At 43.8% G+C, this 19,487-nt stretch overlaps 1 protein-coding gene across 2 annotated transcripts; it reads left to right on the forward strand.

The window, feature by feature from the left end:
* Positions 1-7,286: 7,286 nt before the first annotated feature.
* On the forward strand, positions 7,287-18,391 carry LOC124109788 (cytochrome P450 4A6). Of its 2 annotated transcripts, none has more exons than XM_046468569.2 (13): positions 7,287-7,522; positions 8,717-8,858; positions 9,497-9,541; positions 9,998-10,125; positions 11,914-12,038; positions 12,367-12,521; positions 12,949-13,055; positions 13,139-13,329; positions 13,430-13,563; positions 14,613-14,767; positions 14,915-14,991; positions 17,334-17,507; positions 17,862-18,391. In XM_046468569.2, the coding sequence occupies exons 1-12, from the start codon at positions 7,334-7,336 to the stop codon at positions 17,500-17,502; spliced, it is 1,617 nt and encodes a 538-aa protein (XP_046324525.1). In that variant the 5' UTR covers positions 7,287-7,333; the 3' UTR covers positions 17,503-17,507; positions 17,862-18,391. The 2 variants fall into 2 exon arrangements, with proteins under 2 accessions (XP_046324525.1, XP_046324526.1); XM_046468570.2 differs by having other exon boundaries at positions 14,703-14,767.
* The last annotated feature ends 1,096 nt before the right edge of the window (positions 18,392-19,487 follow it).

Below are 19,487 nucleotides of genomic sequence, written 5' to 3' on the forward strand. Positions count from 1 at the left end.
CTCTATATTTTCTGATCTTAGAGGAAATGCTTTCAGTTTTCCCCTGTTCAGTATGGAAGTAGCTGTGTGTTTGTCATATAGAGCTGAGGTTATGTTATGTTATGTTATGTTATGTTGAGGTGTGATTCTTCTGTAAATAATTTGTTCAGAGATTTCATCATGAAGGAATGCTGAATTTTATAGAATGCTTTTCCTGCATCTGTATTCATATGATTTTTGTCCTTCATTCTGTGAATGTGGTATATTATGTTTATTAAGTTGTATATGGAGAACCATATTTTTATGTCCCCATGTTTCAATTTTGTTAGGTCATATTTGCCAAATTTTGTTCTTTTCTTCTAGGTTTTCTGATTTATTAGCATATCATTTTTAAAAATTATCCCAAATAGTCACATTTTCCTTATCCATTCATCCATTCATCCTTTGTATTTTTGTGGCTTCTGTTGTTAACGGCTCCTTTTCCATTTCTTTTTTTACTTATTTGAGTCATCTTCTTTTTCTTGGGCAGTCTTGCTAAAGGTTTGTTGATTTAATTTATTTTTTCAAAGAACCAACTCTTTGTTTCATTGGTCTTTTGTATCTCGTATTGTTTTCTTGTCTTTACTTTGTTTGCTTGTACTCTGATCTTTGTTATTTCCTTCCCTCTGTTAATTTAGGGCCTGGTTTTTTCCTGATTTTCTAAGTCCTTAAGATGCATCATTAAGTTGTTTATTTGAAATCTTTCTATTTTTTATGTAGGCATTAATCACATCAAACTACCCTCTTAGTACTGGTTTTGCAGCATCCCACAAGTGTTGATATGTTGCGTTTCCATTAACATTTGTTTCAGGAAAATTTTTAATTTTCCTTATGACTTCCTCAATGGCCCAATTTTTGTTGAATGATGTGTTGTTCAGTCTCCGTGCATTTGTATAATTTCTGAAATGTCTTCTGTTGTTGACATCTAGTTTTATTCCAGTGTGATCAAAGAGATACAGGATATAATTTAAATTTTTAAAAATTGTTAAGAATTATTTCTCTCTCTCTCTCTCTCTGTGTGTGTGTGTGTGTGTGTGTGTGGCCTAATATATGGTCAATTCTAGAGAAAGTTACATTCTCTGGTGAAAAGAATATGTATTCTGTGTCTGATGGATAGATGTTCTGTAAATATCTGTTAAGGATACTTAACCTTAGACTTCCTATCTATACTATGAGAAAATTTGTTTTCATTTTTAAAGAAACATCAGAACTAAATAATACTATAAATCAAATGTACTTAAGAGATAATTACAGAACATTTCATTCAACAGCTGAAGAATATACATTATTCTCAACAGCAAATGGAACTTTTTCTACTAGACCATACATTAGGTTACCCACACACACAAAAAAATGTCCTTAACAAATTTTTGAAACTTAAATCCTGTGTAGTTATTATTTCTGTATATGTTTGAGAGGGAAATATATATACAAATATATGTGTGTATATATTTATAGTTGTTTTCTCAGTGTGTTGAACAATTAACTGCTCACTAAATGGTAGCAATTGCCCTCATTATAAGCCAAACTAAAAGGAACTCAGGATTCAGAGATTTTTAAAAAGAGCCATAAACACAAGTGAAAGTCAGACTCTCTGACTCCACAGAACATTCCACTACCGTCCCCAGTGCAGTAAGTGAAAAGCAGTTTCAGAGCCAAGTAGAGCGAGAGTAGATATTCAAGAGCCCCTGACAGAGGAGGGTGGGCATGAAAATTTCCCTTTCCTAAATATCTTATATTTCATTATTTCATTCATGCAACAAATATTTGGGGATGGAAAGGTAACCTCAGAACAGGGCAAAGTTGAGCAGAATGAAGTGTAAATAGTTGCATGCCCCTTTGCCCTCTGGTCTTGAAAGGGCTCAGGATTCAGGGAAAAAAACAGAATTCCAGCCCCCTGGATTGAGTAATGAATCACCTCTCATGAAATAAGGCAAAAATGGAGGGTGATGAGAAAAAGAATTCATATGGGGAAAGGATTGAGTAAGAGCAAATCTGGTACCTGAGAGATCTGGCTTTCAAGGGATTCTTCCTGAAACACATTTTCTGTTTTACTCACTGAATTCTGCATATTGGATTTGACATTTGGGGGTGACAATCAGAAAAAAAAAAGTGATGGTGAGGAGCTTAAAGATTAACATGACCCTATCCTTCCTCTCCATGACTTTGTTGTTGACTGTTCCTCCATGTATCACCCCCCACTTGGTGAATACCTATTCATCTTTCAAGACCCTATTCTAAGGGTTGGAGTTGTAGCTCAGTTGGTAGAGCATTTACCTAGCATGTGTGAGGCACTGGGTTTGATTCTCAGTACCACATATAAATAAATAAAATACAAGTCCATCAACAATTGAAAAAAAAAAAAGACCCTATTCTAATTTAGTCTTTTCTATATCTGGTGAACATTTCATTATCCCAGTGCAGGCTTACCATGTCTAATTGTACAATTATTTTGTTTTTTAGCTTTTGATTTTTGCCTTTATCCACCAGACCATAAGATCAAACATCTGTTTGTTAAAGCAGTAAGTTATTGAAAACTGAACTATCTTCTAGGGTATTTGGGAAAAGGATTATTACCCCATGTCATAAAAGCAGACACTGAGGTGCAGAGAGGATAACTTGCTGGCTGTATGAACTAAGAAGCTGACCTGGGCCTTGAGCCACCTGAATCCAAGTGTTCCATCCACCTCCAGTTGCCCTGGGACATAACTGGAAAGTGGATAGGACAACCCCAGGGAATATTTCTGAGGCAACTAAGGCAGGCAGTTATAGAGTCCAACAGAGAAGATTTCTAATGTGACCTTGGACTGACTACCAATGGTGATTTTCCTTTGAACACTTCTCTTTACTTCACTCTAATTAGTTTTCATCACTGAATTGGGATAATATTTCAATCAGGTACACCTAAGGAACACTTGATAACAAGACAATGAATACCTTGAAATCCAGTCTGTGCTTGTATTCCTTGCCATTGTGCCCCATGAACTAGAATACTTCCTGGTACATGGTAGGCTCTCACTAAATATTGTGAATAATATGGGGAAGGAAGAAGGGTATAAACATGGCCATCTTCTCTGTCAACTGGTAAAGCTTTTCCATTAATTCTCAAGTCAGATCCCTCAGGTTAATCACATATGGATGCTGAGGTCCAAGCTCTTCCCTCACTCTTGTATTCCTCAACCATGGAATTATAAAGAAAGGGAACAACTGGATACTCAATGTTGACTGGAGGTTTGGGGCAGGAGAGTGAAACAGAAGATCTTGGACAGGATATTTGGCAGCTCTGTGGCTTCAGTTGGAGCAGCAAGGAGTCATGCTGGCCAGGCTCAGGGAATATAGGACATTGGAAGCTTACTCCCATTACTACCCCTAGTCCTATGAGCAAAAAGAGGGAGCTCAAATTCAATCTCATAAGCAAAAGTGTCAATGTTCAGGTCCGAGAGACATAAGAAATCAAAAAAAAAAAAAAAAAAAAAACAAGTAAATCCTGGAGTGATTGCCCCAAAGCAATACCTGCTTCAAGATATCTCATCAGAATCCACAGCCTCTCCTCTGCTTTTCTTTGCTTATAAACTCAACCAGAAAGCTTGTGGGAGGAAAAATATTGATTTCATTTTTACTATAAACTATGGCACCCAAAAACTGAACTTGCTGTAGTCAAGATGGAAATCCAGCCACTCCAGAGTTTTACCCATTCCCTCTCTCCCTCATTCACCAAATTAGTCAGTATTTATTAGTCACCATCAGTAGGCACAGGCTTCTGTTCCATGCAGTGGGAAGCATAAGGACATACAATGCCCAGTAACAACTTTCCAGAAGTCTTGGTTGAAGTGTCTGAATACCAAATAAATGGACAAGGTATTTACTTATTAATAAATATTAATGATGCAAAGCAAAATTTGTGTAAGAGTTAAACTTATAGAGAATATAGATACAGTTCTATATTCTCTTTTTATCACTTTCTTATAAGCTTTACTTATGTCCTTCAAAATTCTTCATATGACTATGCACGTTTAATCACATGTTTTTCCATACATCTTCTCATAGGGGCTACCTTGGATATTGAGGCTTGAATTTGTGCTTATATGTGGAGTAGATAATCTGTCACATCTCCTGCTACTTAGAACCACTGGATAAAATATAGCAAACATAAAATACCTCCTAGAACATTTGAGACCTTCAATGTAAGATATGTGCCCAGTGGAGTGTCATGAGGCTCAACCTAGTCCTCATCTCCTTTGTGCTAATGTATAACAGCTAAGTCTTTGGATCAAGACTGACAGGTAGAATCCTGGAAGCACCTCTTATCAACTGGGTAAGGCTGAGAAAGCAACTAACCTGTCCTGCCTCATATTTCCATCTATAGTATGAGTTGTTTTGTTGTTGTTGTTGTTGTTTATCTGTTCTGTTGTGATGAGGAGCAGGTAAAGTCCTTTGCTCTTTGCCCAGCATATACTTACTAAATGTTAGCTTTTACCATACTATGAGCCCCACTAAAAAGAAGAATTCAGGATTTAGAGAGGGCCAGAAAAACTCACAACCACATTTCAAAGCCAGACTCCGACTCCACATATCTTCCCACTACTGTCTCTTATCTGTAGATGAAAAGTTGGTGCTGAGCCAAGTAAGGTAAGAGTCAAGGTCCAAGAGTCCCAGGTCAGGGAAGAAGAGTAAAGTTAATGATGAAAAATAACCACAGAATTAGAGGAAAGTTCCGTGGAATGGGATGTAAATAGCTGCATGCCCTTTCCCCTGGCTTTTTGTAGGATAAAGAAGGGCGGGGGGAGCTAGTCCCATGGTTTATGTAATGGATTACTTGTTATTAGGAAAGGTAAAGGTGAAGGTTGTTGGAAACATTTCAGAAGTTGTCAGGGGAGGCAGTTTTATAGTCCAATAGAGAAAAATTCTAATCCTACCACAGACTATCAATGGTCATCTTTCTTTTCAAAAAAACATCACTTTGCCACTCTGCCATCAATTTCTTATCACTAAAATAAGAATAATAGTTCAACCAATCATACTTACTGAACATTTGGTAAACTAGATTATGAATTCTTTTAAGTCAGGATTCATGTCTATTTTTATTGCTTTGTGCCTACTACCTACCATCCTGCCTGGTTCCCAGGAAGTACCCAGTGGATTGTCATTAGCAGGATGCCAGATTAGAGCTACCAAGCACATTCCCTCCACAACCAAGGATTAAATCAAAGAAAACAAAACTACCATCTCACTGGAGTGTTTGAAGAAAGTGTAGGAGTACAGGGTCATGATGGAGGCCACACAGCCTACATATCCAGGATGGCTTTCTAAAGAAAGTACCTACCATCACATCTCTCCAAGCAAGGTAAAACCTAAATTTCACACAGTAAATATGAGGCCCACAGCAGTCCCCAGTAAACCCTCCAATACCTGAAGAATTTGCTACTGGATAAGCCTGCAACCTTCACAGGGTGTTCAGAGCTGCCAGAGAATCTACACTGATTCAGTACCCCCAAAGGAAGAGTCCTGCCCATTTTCTGCCCTCCACTACACATGCTTATACTGAGCAACAGCAACCTTGAGGCTCACTCAAGTGTAGTCCTATGATGCAGCAAGTCCACCAAGACTACAGAAAGAACCTCAGGGACCTCTTCCACCCACCAGCAGCCCTGGTAAACAGCTGGGCAGCCCCCTCTGAGTAAACCATTGGGCTAACTCCCCATGAAGGAACCTGTGCAGCCCTTAGAAATTGGCTGACACCAAACCCGGGCCCACGGATGCATCTCACTGGTGATAGATATTTTCAGGACACAGCTGAGGAGTGCCCACTCCTCCTGCTGTGAATGCTCCATTCATCCAGGCCTGCCAGCGGGGCCTGACTCTAACATTTTCTCACTCAAATGTGAAAGCTAAGAAGTTGGTTTTATAGAAGTAGAATGTAAAACAGTGGCCACTACAGACTAGGAAGGGTGGGGGGAAGAGGGATAGAGGGAGTTTGGATCAGGGATGCCAAACTACATTTAGGAGAGAGGTTTAGGTACCACCACAGCACAGGGGGATAACTACAGTTCAAAAAAATTTATTATATATCTTATAAAGACATAGAAGAGTTCAAAGTTTACCAGAAGAGAGAAACAATAGCCTGAAGAGCCAGCCTTCTAGTGGAAGAGGGGAAACTGAGGATGTCCTCAGGTCACAGCTAAGCAGCCTCCTGTAATCTGTTCCAACACCCCCATTGGCACCAAGACAAAAGGAAAAGAGTGTGAGGTCAGAAAGTGGTCAAGCGTCCTCGCTTACAGTACATGAAGAACATGACCAAAAAGGCTCCTGCAGCAGAGGGGTTAAAAACCAGTGGGAGGTGTGTAAAGGCGGAAGGAAACCCTACCTGCTCCAGAAAAGTAAAGATAGCATGGGATGGAGAACAGTCACGCTCAGTTCAAAGGAGGGGCACCTAAGAATTCATTGATAATGTGCCAAGGAAGGGAGAAGCTACAGGAAAAGGCTTGTGAGCTGAAGCTAAGACTTCTCCCATCAGAGGCAGTAGGAGCTGGCAAATGTGCCCAAAGCCCACATGGGCATGCTCAGCCCCCTCGGGAAGTGGCTGAATGCTTCACGGAGCAATGCAAGACACTCATTCACCACAGCCCTGGACGCCAGGCAGCAACAGCTGCCCATGTGATGGATACACCTAGTGGGAGACTGGCAGCTGTGGTACTTAGATGCTCTAAATTGATGAGCACTCACCTCCTACCAGGAGAACTTGGCATGGGCAATTCCGATGTAAATATGCAGGTGTTGGACTTCCTGAGTGAACTCAAGGAACTCTCTGCTGAGACCAGGAAAGTGGCAGCCTTAATAAACCATGAAGTCTGGGGAAAAGCCCAGGGCATGGCGACCCTCACTTCAGACACGTTTTAGCAGAATAGCTATTTTTGTGTGATAATCTTGTTAGATAGTTAAAAAAAATAAAATAAAACTTTTGCAGTAGAAAAAAAAGAAATGATAAATATGTAAGAAGAAAGAAATGATAATTACCCTGATTTGATCAGAACATACTATATTCATGTACTGAAATATCACACTGTACCCCATAAGTGTGTACAAAAAATTAATACAGAGAGGGGAAAGTGGGTGTGTGCATGACCGTTACCACAGTCAGCTGACTAAAACTTTCTGCCTCCCAAGGAGAATCGTGTGGATGTTTCAGGTTAATCGACTCTGGACTCAGGTCAAGCTCTGCCCTCATTTTCCAGGTGGGCGGGGAAATCCTCCCAGAGCATAAGTACTGGAAGTCAAGGGTGATAGCAACAGACAGTGATCCAGAAGCTGCTGCACCATGAATGTCTCTGCACTGAGCCTCACCAGACTCCCAGGGAGCATCTCTGGGTTCCTCCAGCTGGCCTCCCTGCTCAGCTTGCTTCTGTTCCTGTTCAAGGCAGCCCAGCTCTACCTGCGCAGGCAGTGGCTGCTCAAAGCCTTCCAGCAGTTTCCATCCGCACCCTCCCATTGGCTCTTTGGCCACAAGGTAGGAACCAATGGAAAGGGGAGTAGGAGGAAGGGAGGCTGTAGCCCGGAGACTGGCCAGGAAGTCCACGGACAAAGCCTGTTGCATGCACTGAGGAAACCCAGATTATCTCTTAGGTTTGGCCCATCCCAGCACCAGGAGCTCACTCCCTCAAAAGAAGCCTGTCCTGCTGTTACTCAGCTCTGTCACTCACTGCATCACCAGGCAGATCTGACATCTGTCCTGGCAGCCCTGCATTTGGAGGACTGTGGTTGGTCCTTTCTGAGTCTCCTCCTCTCCAAGCTGAGCACTGCTATCTTCCTCTGCTCTTCTCAAAGAACCAGCCTCCTAGATGCTCACCTGCCCCAGTCACTGAATGCCATCAGTACCTGATCTGGAGCTTGCCTCGATTTTTATGGAACCTCATAAAAATTGCCTTGAGGAATTATGCTGTGTGGTGACAATTTTAAAGACCCTCAAAAGACTTCAAACCACAGTAAAAGAGTTTACTTTGCTGGAGTGGGTGGGGAATGTCAAGTAGGGGGACCAACCAGCTAGGTTTGCTGAAGATCAAGGGAATTTTCACAATAGGTGATTTTTAGGGACTGAAACCCTGATGATCATAGGCCCATGTGAGTGGGACAGAAGCACTGTACCTTCCAGGTGAGGGAGACTGATGTTTGAGTTACCCTATTAGACAAGATCTGTTTAGCTCCAACTCACCCTACACTGTGAGGTTCTTTGCTGTAACTCAGTGCCCAGCACAGAGCCTGGCACAGGTGTGTAGAGTCACAGAAAAAGGAAGGAAAGAAGAAGCCAAAGGGCTGGGGAGGTGCAGTACCAACCCCCTATCCTGACAGCTCTGGGGAAGGAAGGCACAAAGCAATGTAAGGAGCACAGAGAGGGGCTCAGCAAGGGATTGTGCATTGAACACACTTAAGAGGAGGAGGAAGATATGGAGCTTATGTCAAGAACGAGGCTCTGATGCCAACAGCTCCATCCTACAGGGCCAAAGGATCCCAGCTTTGAGCAAGTGCTGGGAGACACCAAAGTTCTGGAAGTCAGCACAGATAGGTCAGCAAAAACAGCTCCAAATCTCTAACATCTCTTGAAAGATCCATAACTATGTCCTTGTGGTCACCCTGATCATCACTCTATTGCAAGGACTAGACCTAAACAAAAGATTTTATTCATTTGTCTTTCCTTTGATGACAGATCCAAAAGGATCAGGAGCTGCAACAGATTCTGTCATGGGTAGAGAAGTTCCCCAGTGCCTTTCCCCGCTGGCTCTGGGGCAGCAAAGCTCACATGGTTATCTATGACCCTGACTACATGAAGGTGATTCTGGGGAGATCAGGTGAGAGAGAAACCTCATTCTGGCAAGAGAAGCTCCTCCCTCTTTAGTATATGCCCCTGGTCTGTCATATTCCAGAGCAGAGTGATGCTTTAGCCATCAACCCTAACCACTACCAACCATTTACCCAGGCCACAACCCAACATATGGCCCAAATACTGGAGATATAACACAGCTGTGTGGAGGGAAACTTTTTTAACGTTTTTATCTTTCTTTTTAAATCAAATCTTGAGGCAATCTGTTATGCAAATTGCCCCAGATCCAAAAAAAAAAAAAAAAACCAAACTTCATATCCACACTGGCTTGTATTCGAAACCTCTAATTGTCACCTGTCTTGGGTCACAGGATGACTAAGCCACCATCCATTATAGAAAAACAATGAAGCTCTGTCCTGTTCTTTGGCACTGATGACATGGCCTGTTTCTCTTCATCATAGTCCTGGGGGTGTTCAGCTTCTGGTCTATGGAGCTGCCTTCCTGAGCCCAGCTGACTATCAGGACAGAGAAGGGATGGGAGGGAACGAATTGCCAACTGGTAGTCATCAAGAACTCGTGGCAGCACATGGTCTACACCACAGCTACCTTGGGACTGCACTGTTTGGTCCCCAGTTTCCTGTTAAACCTTTACTTTAAACCTTTCAGATCCAAAGGCCTCTGGTACCTACAGATTCCTGGCTCCCTGGATTGGTATGTATGTCTCTAGTTAGGTTTCCAGTGTTATTCTCTGGTTCACAGGATCAACAGGTGACAGGCCAAGGAATGTCCCATCCCCAAATCAAGTCTCATTTCTTCTAACCATACCCTCCTTCCTTCCTGTGCTGGTATGAGACCTCCTAGTCTTCTGCCATCTCTCTACTCCAAACATCCCAGGCTAACATTTAATTATGGCCTTTCTTTTCCTGCCCACAACACTTTTTCAGCCTTTATCTCACAGTTTTCATGATTGTAGCCAGATATACCAGCCCATTTAGGAAATTCACATTCCTGAAATGCACCATGTCCCTCCTTCCTTTGTCCAAGACATTCCACCTTCTTCAATGTTATCTTCCCCATCTCTACCCCCATAGTACCTCCCTAATTATCCCAGGGGTATCTCTGATTCTGTATCCTCAATCCACATACACTTATCCATCTCTGGTCCAGGATATGGTTTGCTCCTGATAAATGAACAGACATGGTTCCAGCACCGGCGGATGTTGACCCCAGCCTTCCACTACGACATCCTGAAGCCCTACGTGGGACTCGTGGCTGACTCTGTCCGAGTGATGTTGGTGAGTCTCTCTCTTTCATTTCCACTCACCCACTCAAGAGCCCCTCTCAGATTCCCCTGTCTAACACAGACAGCCATCAGACAGAGTCAGATGAAATAACACTCTCAGGACGGTACTTCCTAAAAATTAGATGGGACAGAGAGGACCCAGGCATCAGGATAGAGCCACACTTCACTTATGGTGCAAGTCAGAAAGCATCAAGGTGGATACAGACCCTGGATCCCACTTCCAAGTCTTCAGAACAGTAAACTGGAGGAGTAGTCAATCATGCCAGACAGCAGGACTGGCTGACCTGGGCAATGGCAGCTTCAAAGGCAGGCTAGAACTGCCAGGATGTCACTCAGTCAGGCTCTGACCTAAGGCCCGGGGCTTTTGCATGGACTTGAGTAACATATGCAATGAAAAGGATACCAGGTCTGCATTCTCACTGCCACTCTGCCATGCCATCAATTGCAACATAAACTCTAATTTATTTTTATTAGTGCACTTTTATTAGTGCTTATAGTTATACACAATTGTTGGATTCATTCTGGCAAAATCATATAGCAAAAAATTTAATTTTCTCCAGTTCAGTCACTGGTGCCCCTTCCTGTTCCTCCCCTCCTCCCTCCCCCTATTCTTCTTCCTCTTCTCTACTGGTCTTCCTTTCGCTCATTTATTTACTTATTTTTTGATCAGTGCTTTATAGATACACATAAAAGTGAAATTCACTGTGGTATATTTATACATGCACATAGCATAATTTTGTCAAATTTATTCCTAATTTCCTCTCCTTTCCCAACCCTCCCCTTCCCTCTCAACCCTGTCTTCTACATCACTGATCTTCTCTATATTTTTATGATATCTGACATCCCTTCCCCTTTTTCCTTATTTTGCTTTACCTTCCGCATATTACAAAAAAACATTCAACCTTGATTTTCTGAGTCTGGCTTATTTCACTTAGCATGATGTTCTCCAGTCCCATTCATTTACCAGCAAATGCCATAATTCTACTCCTCTTTGTAGCTCCATAAAACTCCATTATGTATATATACACCACATTTTTTTATCCATTTAACTGTTAACAGGCATCTGGGCTGGTTTTATGTCTTGGTTGTGCTGCTATAAACTATGAAGTGGCCGTATCACTATAGTATACTGATTTTAGACCTTTTGGATAAATACCAAGGAGCTGGATCATATGGTGGGTCCATTCCTAGTTTTTTGAGGAACCCCCATACTGTTTCCCAGAGTAGTTATATTAATTTACAGTCCCACCAACAATGTATGAGTGTACTTTTCCCCCACATCCTCACCAGGTTTTATTGTCATTTACATTCTTGATAATTGCCATTATTACAGGATTCAGATAAAACCTTAGTATAGTCAAAAGTCTGATTTCTGACCCAACTGTTCTCAGTAAACTTTTGTTGAATAAACAGAAATCAAAGTCCCTGGTGGCCCACTAGAAGTCCCAATAGCGGCAACTTAGATTTTAGGTTTTCTTTTGCCTCCAGACATTTGTCCCCTAAAATTAGAGTCCTACCAGTCCCTCAGATGGAGCTCAGCTCTATATTTTGCTGGTCAAACAAAACATTATAACTGACTTTCAAAATTCAAAATTTATTATAGAATACTATGCTTAATTTTTAAATAATTTGTGAAAATATAGGCACCATTTAACAAACATTTGTTTCAGCAGTTTTTAGTGCATCTGCTCTCTAAAGTGAGGGACATGGAATGGGATATCTGGAGATGCATAAGCCTTCTAGGGAAAATGAGAAGATCATTGCCCCTATCCCACAACAGGACAAATGGGAAAAACTCATTGACAAGGACTCCTCTGTGGAGGTCTTCCAGCACATCTCCATGATGACCCTGGACTCCATCATGAAGTGCGCCTTCAGTTACCAAGGCAATGTCCAGTTGGACAGGTCAGTGACAACCCTTCAGCTACAGAGTCCTTGTTCTTAACCAATTGGTGTAGACTCACCTGAGAGGCAGAAAGATCAGTATGGATGATCACCCCCACAAAAAGAGAGATTCTGACCCCAGCCCCAGACCAAGCCCTAATTCCCTACCAAAATCAACCCTGTCCCAGCCACAGAACCCTGATCCCCAATACAAGGTCTGTAAGGCAGAAGTAATGTGTATCTTAGTGTTGTCTGTCCCCACAATTCAGGAAAACTCCACAACAGAGCCCACTCTGCCTGCAGGTCCTCTCTCTTCACAGTCCAAAATGTTCTGCATCCTCTCCCTCAGGCATTCCCAGTCCTACGTCAAAGCCATTGGGGACCTGAACAACCTGTTTTTTGACCGTGTAAGAAATGCCTTTCACCAGAACGACACCATATATGGTCTGTCCTCTAATGGCCGTTTGTTCCACCGTGCCTGCCAACTTGCCCATGAGCACACAGGTTCTGTCTCCTCTTTGCCTCCTCTCCTTTACCAGGGGCAGTCTAATAGAGCTGGTCATGACCCCTCAGGCACAGCCAGGTCCTCTGGTATTCCAGCAGGACTTGGGACACACAAACACTGAGTACTTCCCTACTGCAAGGGTTGGGAGCTGAAATGTTAAGGTGCAAGACGGTGTGCAAGGGATTACTTGTGCCATCTCATTGGTAATATTGATGAGACCCATCCCGAAAGCTTATACAAATACTTTATGTGCTGTACTCTAGACGGGAGGTTTGACCTGCATTTGATTGTTCTGGGCCCCCTGACTCACACACCACACTCATCCTGAGTTCTACGAGGCACCCAAATTGGTGCAGGGAGGCACATGGGGCTTCTGGGGGTTTCTATGGCTCTCAGCCCTGCCTGGTAACTGCTGTTCTGGGACAGACCAAGTGATCAAAGAAAGGAAGGCTCAGCTGCAGAATCAGAGAGAGTTGGAGAAGATCAGGAGGAAGAGGCGCTTGGATTTCCTGGACATCCTCTTATTTGCCAAAGTGAGTATGTGGGAAAGAAACCTGGGGCTTTGCCCAGGGGAGGGAGTTTACAAACCCTGCTCTCTTATCTATGGCCTCCCCAGATGGAGAATGGGAGCAGCCTGTCTGATGAGGACCTGCGTGCCGAGGTGGACACCTTCATGTTTGAGGGCCATGACACCACAGCCAGTGCTATCTCCTGGATCTTCTATGCTCTGGCTGCACACCCTGAGCATCAGAAGAAGTGCAGGGAGGAGGTCCAGAGCCTCCTGGGGGACGGAGCCTCCATCACCTGGTGAGTGAGAGCTCAAGAGGTGGGAGAGCCCTGCCTCTGGTAGGGACAAGGTGCTAGTCTTCCCAGGTCCTGCCTTCTGCTCAAGATGGCCTCACTTCAGGGACCACATGGACCAGATGCCCTACACCACCATGTGCATCAAGGAGGCCCTGAGGATCTACCCACCAGTACCAGTTGTTGTCAGAGAGCTCAAAACACCTGTCACCTTCCCTGATGGACGCTCTTTACCCAAAGGTATGATCTTCCCAGACTCATTCACATAAGATCTCCCCAGAGATAAGAAGGATCAGAAATCCCCACGTGCTTCAGCAGTTCTGAACCTGTCTATGCCTCCCTGTGTATTTTCCAGTACATATGCCCAAATGACCTATAAATTTCCTTCCAATTCTAATAGTCCACATAACTAGCATCCTAAACTTATCTTGTTCTTTAGCTAACATTCCTTCTTCTTTAGAATCTTTGGTCTTATCGTGCTATAGTTAATTTTAGTCTGTTGGCACTGATGTTCTTTGATTCTAGTTCAACATTGTAGGAATCATGGGCATCCATGATGTTCATATGTCCTCACTGTCATATCATTTTTATCATCCTCTATATTTGTGAAGAAATATAGAGGATGTATAATGTGCAGAAAAATTGGTGAAATGAAAATAATTATGTGCACATATCTATAAATGTGATGCATCTCAATCCCTGGAAACTTCTCTACAGAGATGTCAGCCTCTGGATGTAATATCTCATGACTTTAGCTCTAAAATTCTATTTCCTGAGATATGGAAGGTAGACAGGGGCTAGGGAGAAGTGGTTCTTTCGTTCAGTCAAGGAAAATAAAAGAAATCAGCAAATTTCATGGCATGGGTCAGATGTGGTCCAGTCCCTCAGGAGCCTCAGGTTGATGACAGAGAGCAGCTTATGACTGGATATGAGATCCCTGCCATGGTAGCCAACCATCTGTTGGCTCATACCTCCTTAGGTCTGAATCCCAGCCCTGCCACATCCTACCTATGTGATCATAGGCAATTCCTCTCTGAAATTTAATTGCCTCATCTGAAAAATAGGGATCCCGCCATCTTCCCTGGTGGGTTGTTGTAAGGACTAAATGAATTAATGTGTACTCCTCAGTGGGAATTTTTCAAAAACATAAGCTCCCACTAGATTTATTCCCAAAAGTAAGGTACGATGCTTTCTTGCTTCTCTCTTGGATTTGTGGTTTTCTACTCCTTGCCAGGGCTCAGGTGTTTTGTCAAATCCACACACGTTCTGCTCAAAGTCATGCTTTATAGGAACAGCCTTCTGTGCATGCATGTCCCCTGCTGGCTGGAGGATCATGGCCTCACCCCATGGGCATCATCGATCTTCTCTCTGCCCCACAGGCATCATAGTCACACTGTCCTTTTATGGCCTTCACCACAACTCAAAAGCGTGGCCAAACCCAGAGGTATGGAGGTCCGGAGGGGATGGGAGGAAATGATCTCTGAGGATACCACCTCCCTCTACACCCACCTCTGGATAGTCTGTCCCCAAGTGGATCAGAATCAGAAGCTTGACCTCTGTCTATCCTGGTCCTGCTGCTCTCTCTCTGCAGGTATATGATCCTTTCCGGTTTGCACCAGATTCTTCCCGACACAGTCACTCATTCCTGCCTTTCTCAGGAGGAGCCAGGTGAGGGGTCCTGTCTTGGTCATGGGATGGGGGAAAGAGGAGTCATCTCTGGGCATATACCCAAAGTTTGTGATCCCTTAAGTTGCTGTACAGCATCTTCAGGGATGGTGTTGTTTGTTGGTGTTTGTGGGAAAGAAACCTCATGTGGGCATGTCGGTGCATGAAAGAACGATGGCACTGCAGGGCACACCACGGACATGCTGGTCCTCTGCCCTTCCCGAGGTCAGACAAATTTCACTGTCAGAGGGTGTCCCACACATCAGCATGTTCTGGTGTTTTTCTCACTTTAAGGATATAACTTTGTGAATTAGAAATTCAGTTGCGGGGATTCTTACCAGGTGGAGCCCTCTCTTCCCACACATTCTAAATCCAGCCCACCACCCTTTCTGTTCAAGTCACCAATCCTCAGATCACTGAAGGAAGTGACGACTTTGCTAGTGTTTGTTTTCCCAAGGCCTGGAATGTGCCAACTGTTCAGTTAGAGACTGAAAGGTGAGCTATTTGAAGAAAGTGTCCCACCAGTGTATATGGCCCCTTAGCCTCCACGTTTGCAGTCTCTCCCAACATGATGTTTGACTACATGTTAATGTTCACATTCCCCATACAACATTCCTAGTTGTCAAAATTTGACAGATGAAGTAAGGTTTACATACCTTGAAATTACACTTACAGTCCAGCTTCAGACAAAAAGCATTAAAATGAGGACAGTAAACTGCCTTTGAGAGAAAGCCACTCTATTTGGTATGTGGCACATAACATTTGAAAGCTTCCTCCAAAAGGGTTCACTCCAAAAGGGCTGCTGCCTTCATCCACAAAAGCTGCTGAAATCATCCAGTGAGACAAAACATCATATAAATTTTACTAAAAGCTAATAGAAGTGGGCTTTTTTCTCAGCCCATATGCCTATGAATCCTTCAAATGGTAAGTCAGCTTCCATAGAAGAGGCTTTAAGCAAATTGTTTTTCCAGAAATTGGTTTTCTAGGATTTGTTTAATTCCGGGACTACTTCTTCCTACGATGGCTGCAAATCATGTTGCTGCCACTAGGGGTCAGGAGAGTATTAGATAGTTTAGGTCAAAACCAATATGGCCTTTTGTGGTATTCCATTCTGTTTTACATTCCATTACTAAATTTAAGTGAACCGAATTTTTAAAATCAAGTGACATTAATTAACTTATTTAGTGTAAGATAAATTATTAAGCCAGCCTCTCTGTGCCAGGTCCTATATAGGCTAGGTGACAGGAACATAGAGATGAAAGATATTATCACTGACTCCAAGAATTCAAAGTCGAGGAAAAAAAGTGCATTCTCTAGAGACAAATACCTAAGCTTAAGACACATTGTTCCCTTCTTTAGTCTTTCACTCACTCATCTGAGCAGTTTGTAGAGTATTCCACATCCCTAGCACTGTGCAGACTGGCCCTGGACTATGATGTGTCCTTAAATAAAGCTTGGACGGCACCTTTAAGGCCTGGGAGGGGGAAGGAGAGTCAGCTAGCATGGGGTGAGGACCAACTGATCACTGATCTGAGATTTTAAGATATGTAGGCAGAGATGGAAGGGAACATTCTCTATGATCCCCACAGCCTGAGCTGAGCTAGGAAGTGAGACTGGACAGGCAGGAGGTGGGTAAGGCAGCAATCCAGAGAGATGTGGAGGGAGCTTGGGCATTTGGACATGGAGAGCATGATGGAAGGCATAGGAATGTCTGAGTTGGGCTGTGGCTTGGTGTGTAGGGAGAGGGACGCAGGAACACCAGAGGAGTCCAGGAGAGGATTCAATCTTCAGCTAAAGATGGCAAATAGGGACAGTTCTGTAGTATAAGTAGAAGGCTACAGATACTAGTGGAATGAGGGGGTTAGAGAGTGGCAGGAGCCTAATCACCCTGTGGGTGGCAGATGGGGCTGCAGCTCAAGGATCCCCAACCCATCTCCTACTCTAGGAGCTTCTTCATTGATATCTGGCTTCCCTATGAGGAATTCAGTCCCTAGATCCTCTTAGATGGAATGTACAATCAAAATTAATTATTTAAGTTATTCATGTGATTGGACTCTGTCCCTTAGAGTACTGGTGCGGTTCTAATAGAAATTTCCTGCTTCTGAAAGCAAAAGTAGCATCAGGGCCAGTCTTCAAACAGTCATAGACCTTGTCAAAGATCAGGAGAGTGTGAACCAAGGCTTGGAGATAGAGGAATGTGTGATCTGTAAGTAAAGGTGTCAGGCAGGCCCCATGAAAGAGGACCCTGAATGCCCAGCTCTGGGCTGGTGCTCAGGGACCACTGCCTGCCCAGCCTAGAACAGGCCTAAGACCAATGCTTACTTCACTGTCCCTGCCTGGCCCAGGAACTGCATCGGGAAACAGTTTGCCATGAATGAGCTGAAGGTGGCTGTGGCCCTGACCCTGCTCCGCTTTGAGCTGCTGCCAGATCCCACCAGGATCCCCTTTCCCATTCCGCGACTTGTATTAAAGTCCAAGAATGGGATCCACCTGCGTCTCAGAAAACTCCACTAACACTGGTAGGTCAAGTGCAGGCTCTGAAGGCCTCCTAGCTGTGTTGTCAACTGCTCCTGTCCCCAGCCTATCTGCCCACATCCTGCTTTCCCGTCTACCTACCTGCCTTTCTTCCCATCTGCCTGTTCCCTGTCTTCCTGTCTGTCCTCTCACCTGCCTCCAGGCTCCCTACCTGTTTGTCTATCTACCTGTCTCCCACCTGCCTACATCTCTGACTATGCACATAACCCAGCCTGCCTGCCCCTCTACCTGTCTTTTCCCTTTCCTCCTACATGTTTCTCTCTCTGAGTTTCCTAACACTGCTGTATTAACCACAACCTTAGTGGTTTTAAATGATGGGAATTATTATTCTTTTACAGTTCTGGAATCAGAAATCCAAAGAGGGTATCACTGGTATCACTGAGAGAAGACCAAATTGTGGATGTAAACAGCCTTCCTCTGCAGGGTTTAGAGAGAATCTTGACCCTTGACTTCTCAAACTCGAGCTGCATTCCTTGCTTTCCTCCATACTGGCTCCCTTGTACTTCTTTGAAGCCAGCATCTTTTCAAACTTCTTTCTCTTACTGTCTTCACATTTCCTTCCTGTTTGTAAGGAACCTTATAATTACATCAAGTCCATCCAGGTGATCCAAGATTATTTCCCCATCTCAAGATCCTTTACTTAATTAAAACTTGAGTTCCTTTTGACATATGAGGTAACACATTCATGGGCTCTAAAGTTTAGGATTTGAGCAACATTAGAAGCCAATAATGAGCCCAACAGAATCCCTCCCCAAATGGCACCTCATCTGTCTATCTGAACCTCTCCTGCATGGTTTCTGCCTACCTGATTGTCTTTCACATAAACCTCTCCATCTCCCTCCTCCCTGAAATAAAGTTCCTAATATCACATGTAGTGCCTGTCTTCCCTTGGGAGGAGATAGAGGGAAAGGGAGACAGGTGGGGAGACAAGTCTTTTCTGAGGAAGGAGCAGGAGATGACATTTGCCCTGTAGTACCAGGACTGACTCCTGCCTGGTCCACCTCTCCAGACATCTCACCCATATGAACCCTGATGCCCCATAGCTGATGAGGGTCCCATGTAGTGGCTGTGTTTAGAAAAAAAATCTCTTGTCTGGGAACTCAGAGGGAGAGGCTTACACCTTTTGGGGAAAAAAAAAGACCAGGCCTCCATTCTATTCAAGGAATGTTTCTCATGCTAGATTTTTTTCAGAATAGGTCCCAGCTAGAGCCCTTCTTGAGTTGAGCTGAGCAGGAAAGACTTGCAGTCCTGGTCTGGCATGAGACCTGGGGGACCTTTTTATTTCTTCTTTTTTTCTTTTTGATGTACTGGGGATTGAACTCAGAAGCACTTTACCACTAAGCTACATACCCACCTCTTTTTATTTATTTTATGTTGCAAGAGTCTAAGTTGCTGAGACTGGCCTTGAACTTGAAATCTTCCTGCCTCAGCCTCCAGAGTAGTTGGGATTATAAGCATGCACCACCACACCTGGCTGAGGACCCTGCTTGTCACAGACCCAGTGAGATGCAAGAAGAGAGCCCAGCCTGGCCATGTCATCAGACACCTGATAACCCACGAGTCCCAGCCTCCTCAGGAGGTTCAGGAGTGGATAGTTTTCCAGTAAAGGCTGGAAGGAACCCAGATGAGCAAATGCCTGGCCACTCTGAGGAGGGGCTTCATTGACCTTGCTCACATCTGGTAACTGCCTGGACGCCAGTGCTTCTTGCCCTGGGATGGCCCCTGTGTGCCATCCAAGCACAACTGCATCTGCTTCCCTTATCTCTGGGTCTTCAGCACCCATGTCCCTCAGTACTCCCACCAGGCTCCCTGGGCTGGTGTCTGTACTTCAATCATCCTCTCTCAAACCACACCCTGCTTGTCTTGCTGGATCTGAACACAGGTTCCCTTATTTCCTTGAACCGTTCGTAGTTCAGGATGCCATAGACAGACTTCCCTGGAGTCCTTCGCCTTCCCCAGTATCC

The sequence above is a fragment of the Marmota monax genome, unplaced genomic scaffold (genome assembly GCF_021218885.2).
Source record: "Marmota monax isolate L192 unplaced genomic scaffold, Marmota_monax_Labrador192_F-V1.1 WCK01_AAM20220418_F8-fsc00008, whole genome shotgun sequence".
Classification (NCBI taxonomy): domain Eukaryota; kingdom Metazoa; phylum Chordata; class Mammalia; order Rodentia; family Sciuridae; genus Marmota; species Marmota monax.

Coding starts and splice junctions, on each gene's coding strand:
- LOC124109788 (XM_046468569.2), top strand. CDS start 7,334: ATGAATGTCTCTGCACTGAGCCTCACCAGACTCCCAGGGAGCATCTCT. Junction 9,542..9,997: donor ATTCCTGGCTCCCTGGATTG/GTATGTATGTCT, acceptor TCTCTGGTCCAG/GATATGGTTTGCTCCTGATA. Junction 10,126..11,913: donor ACTCTGTCCGAGTGATGTTG/GTGAGTCTCTCT, acceptor ATCCCACAACAG/GACAAATGGGAAAAACTCAT.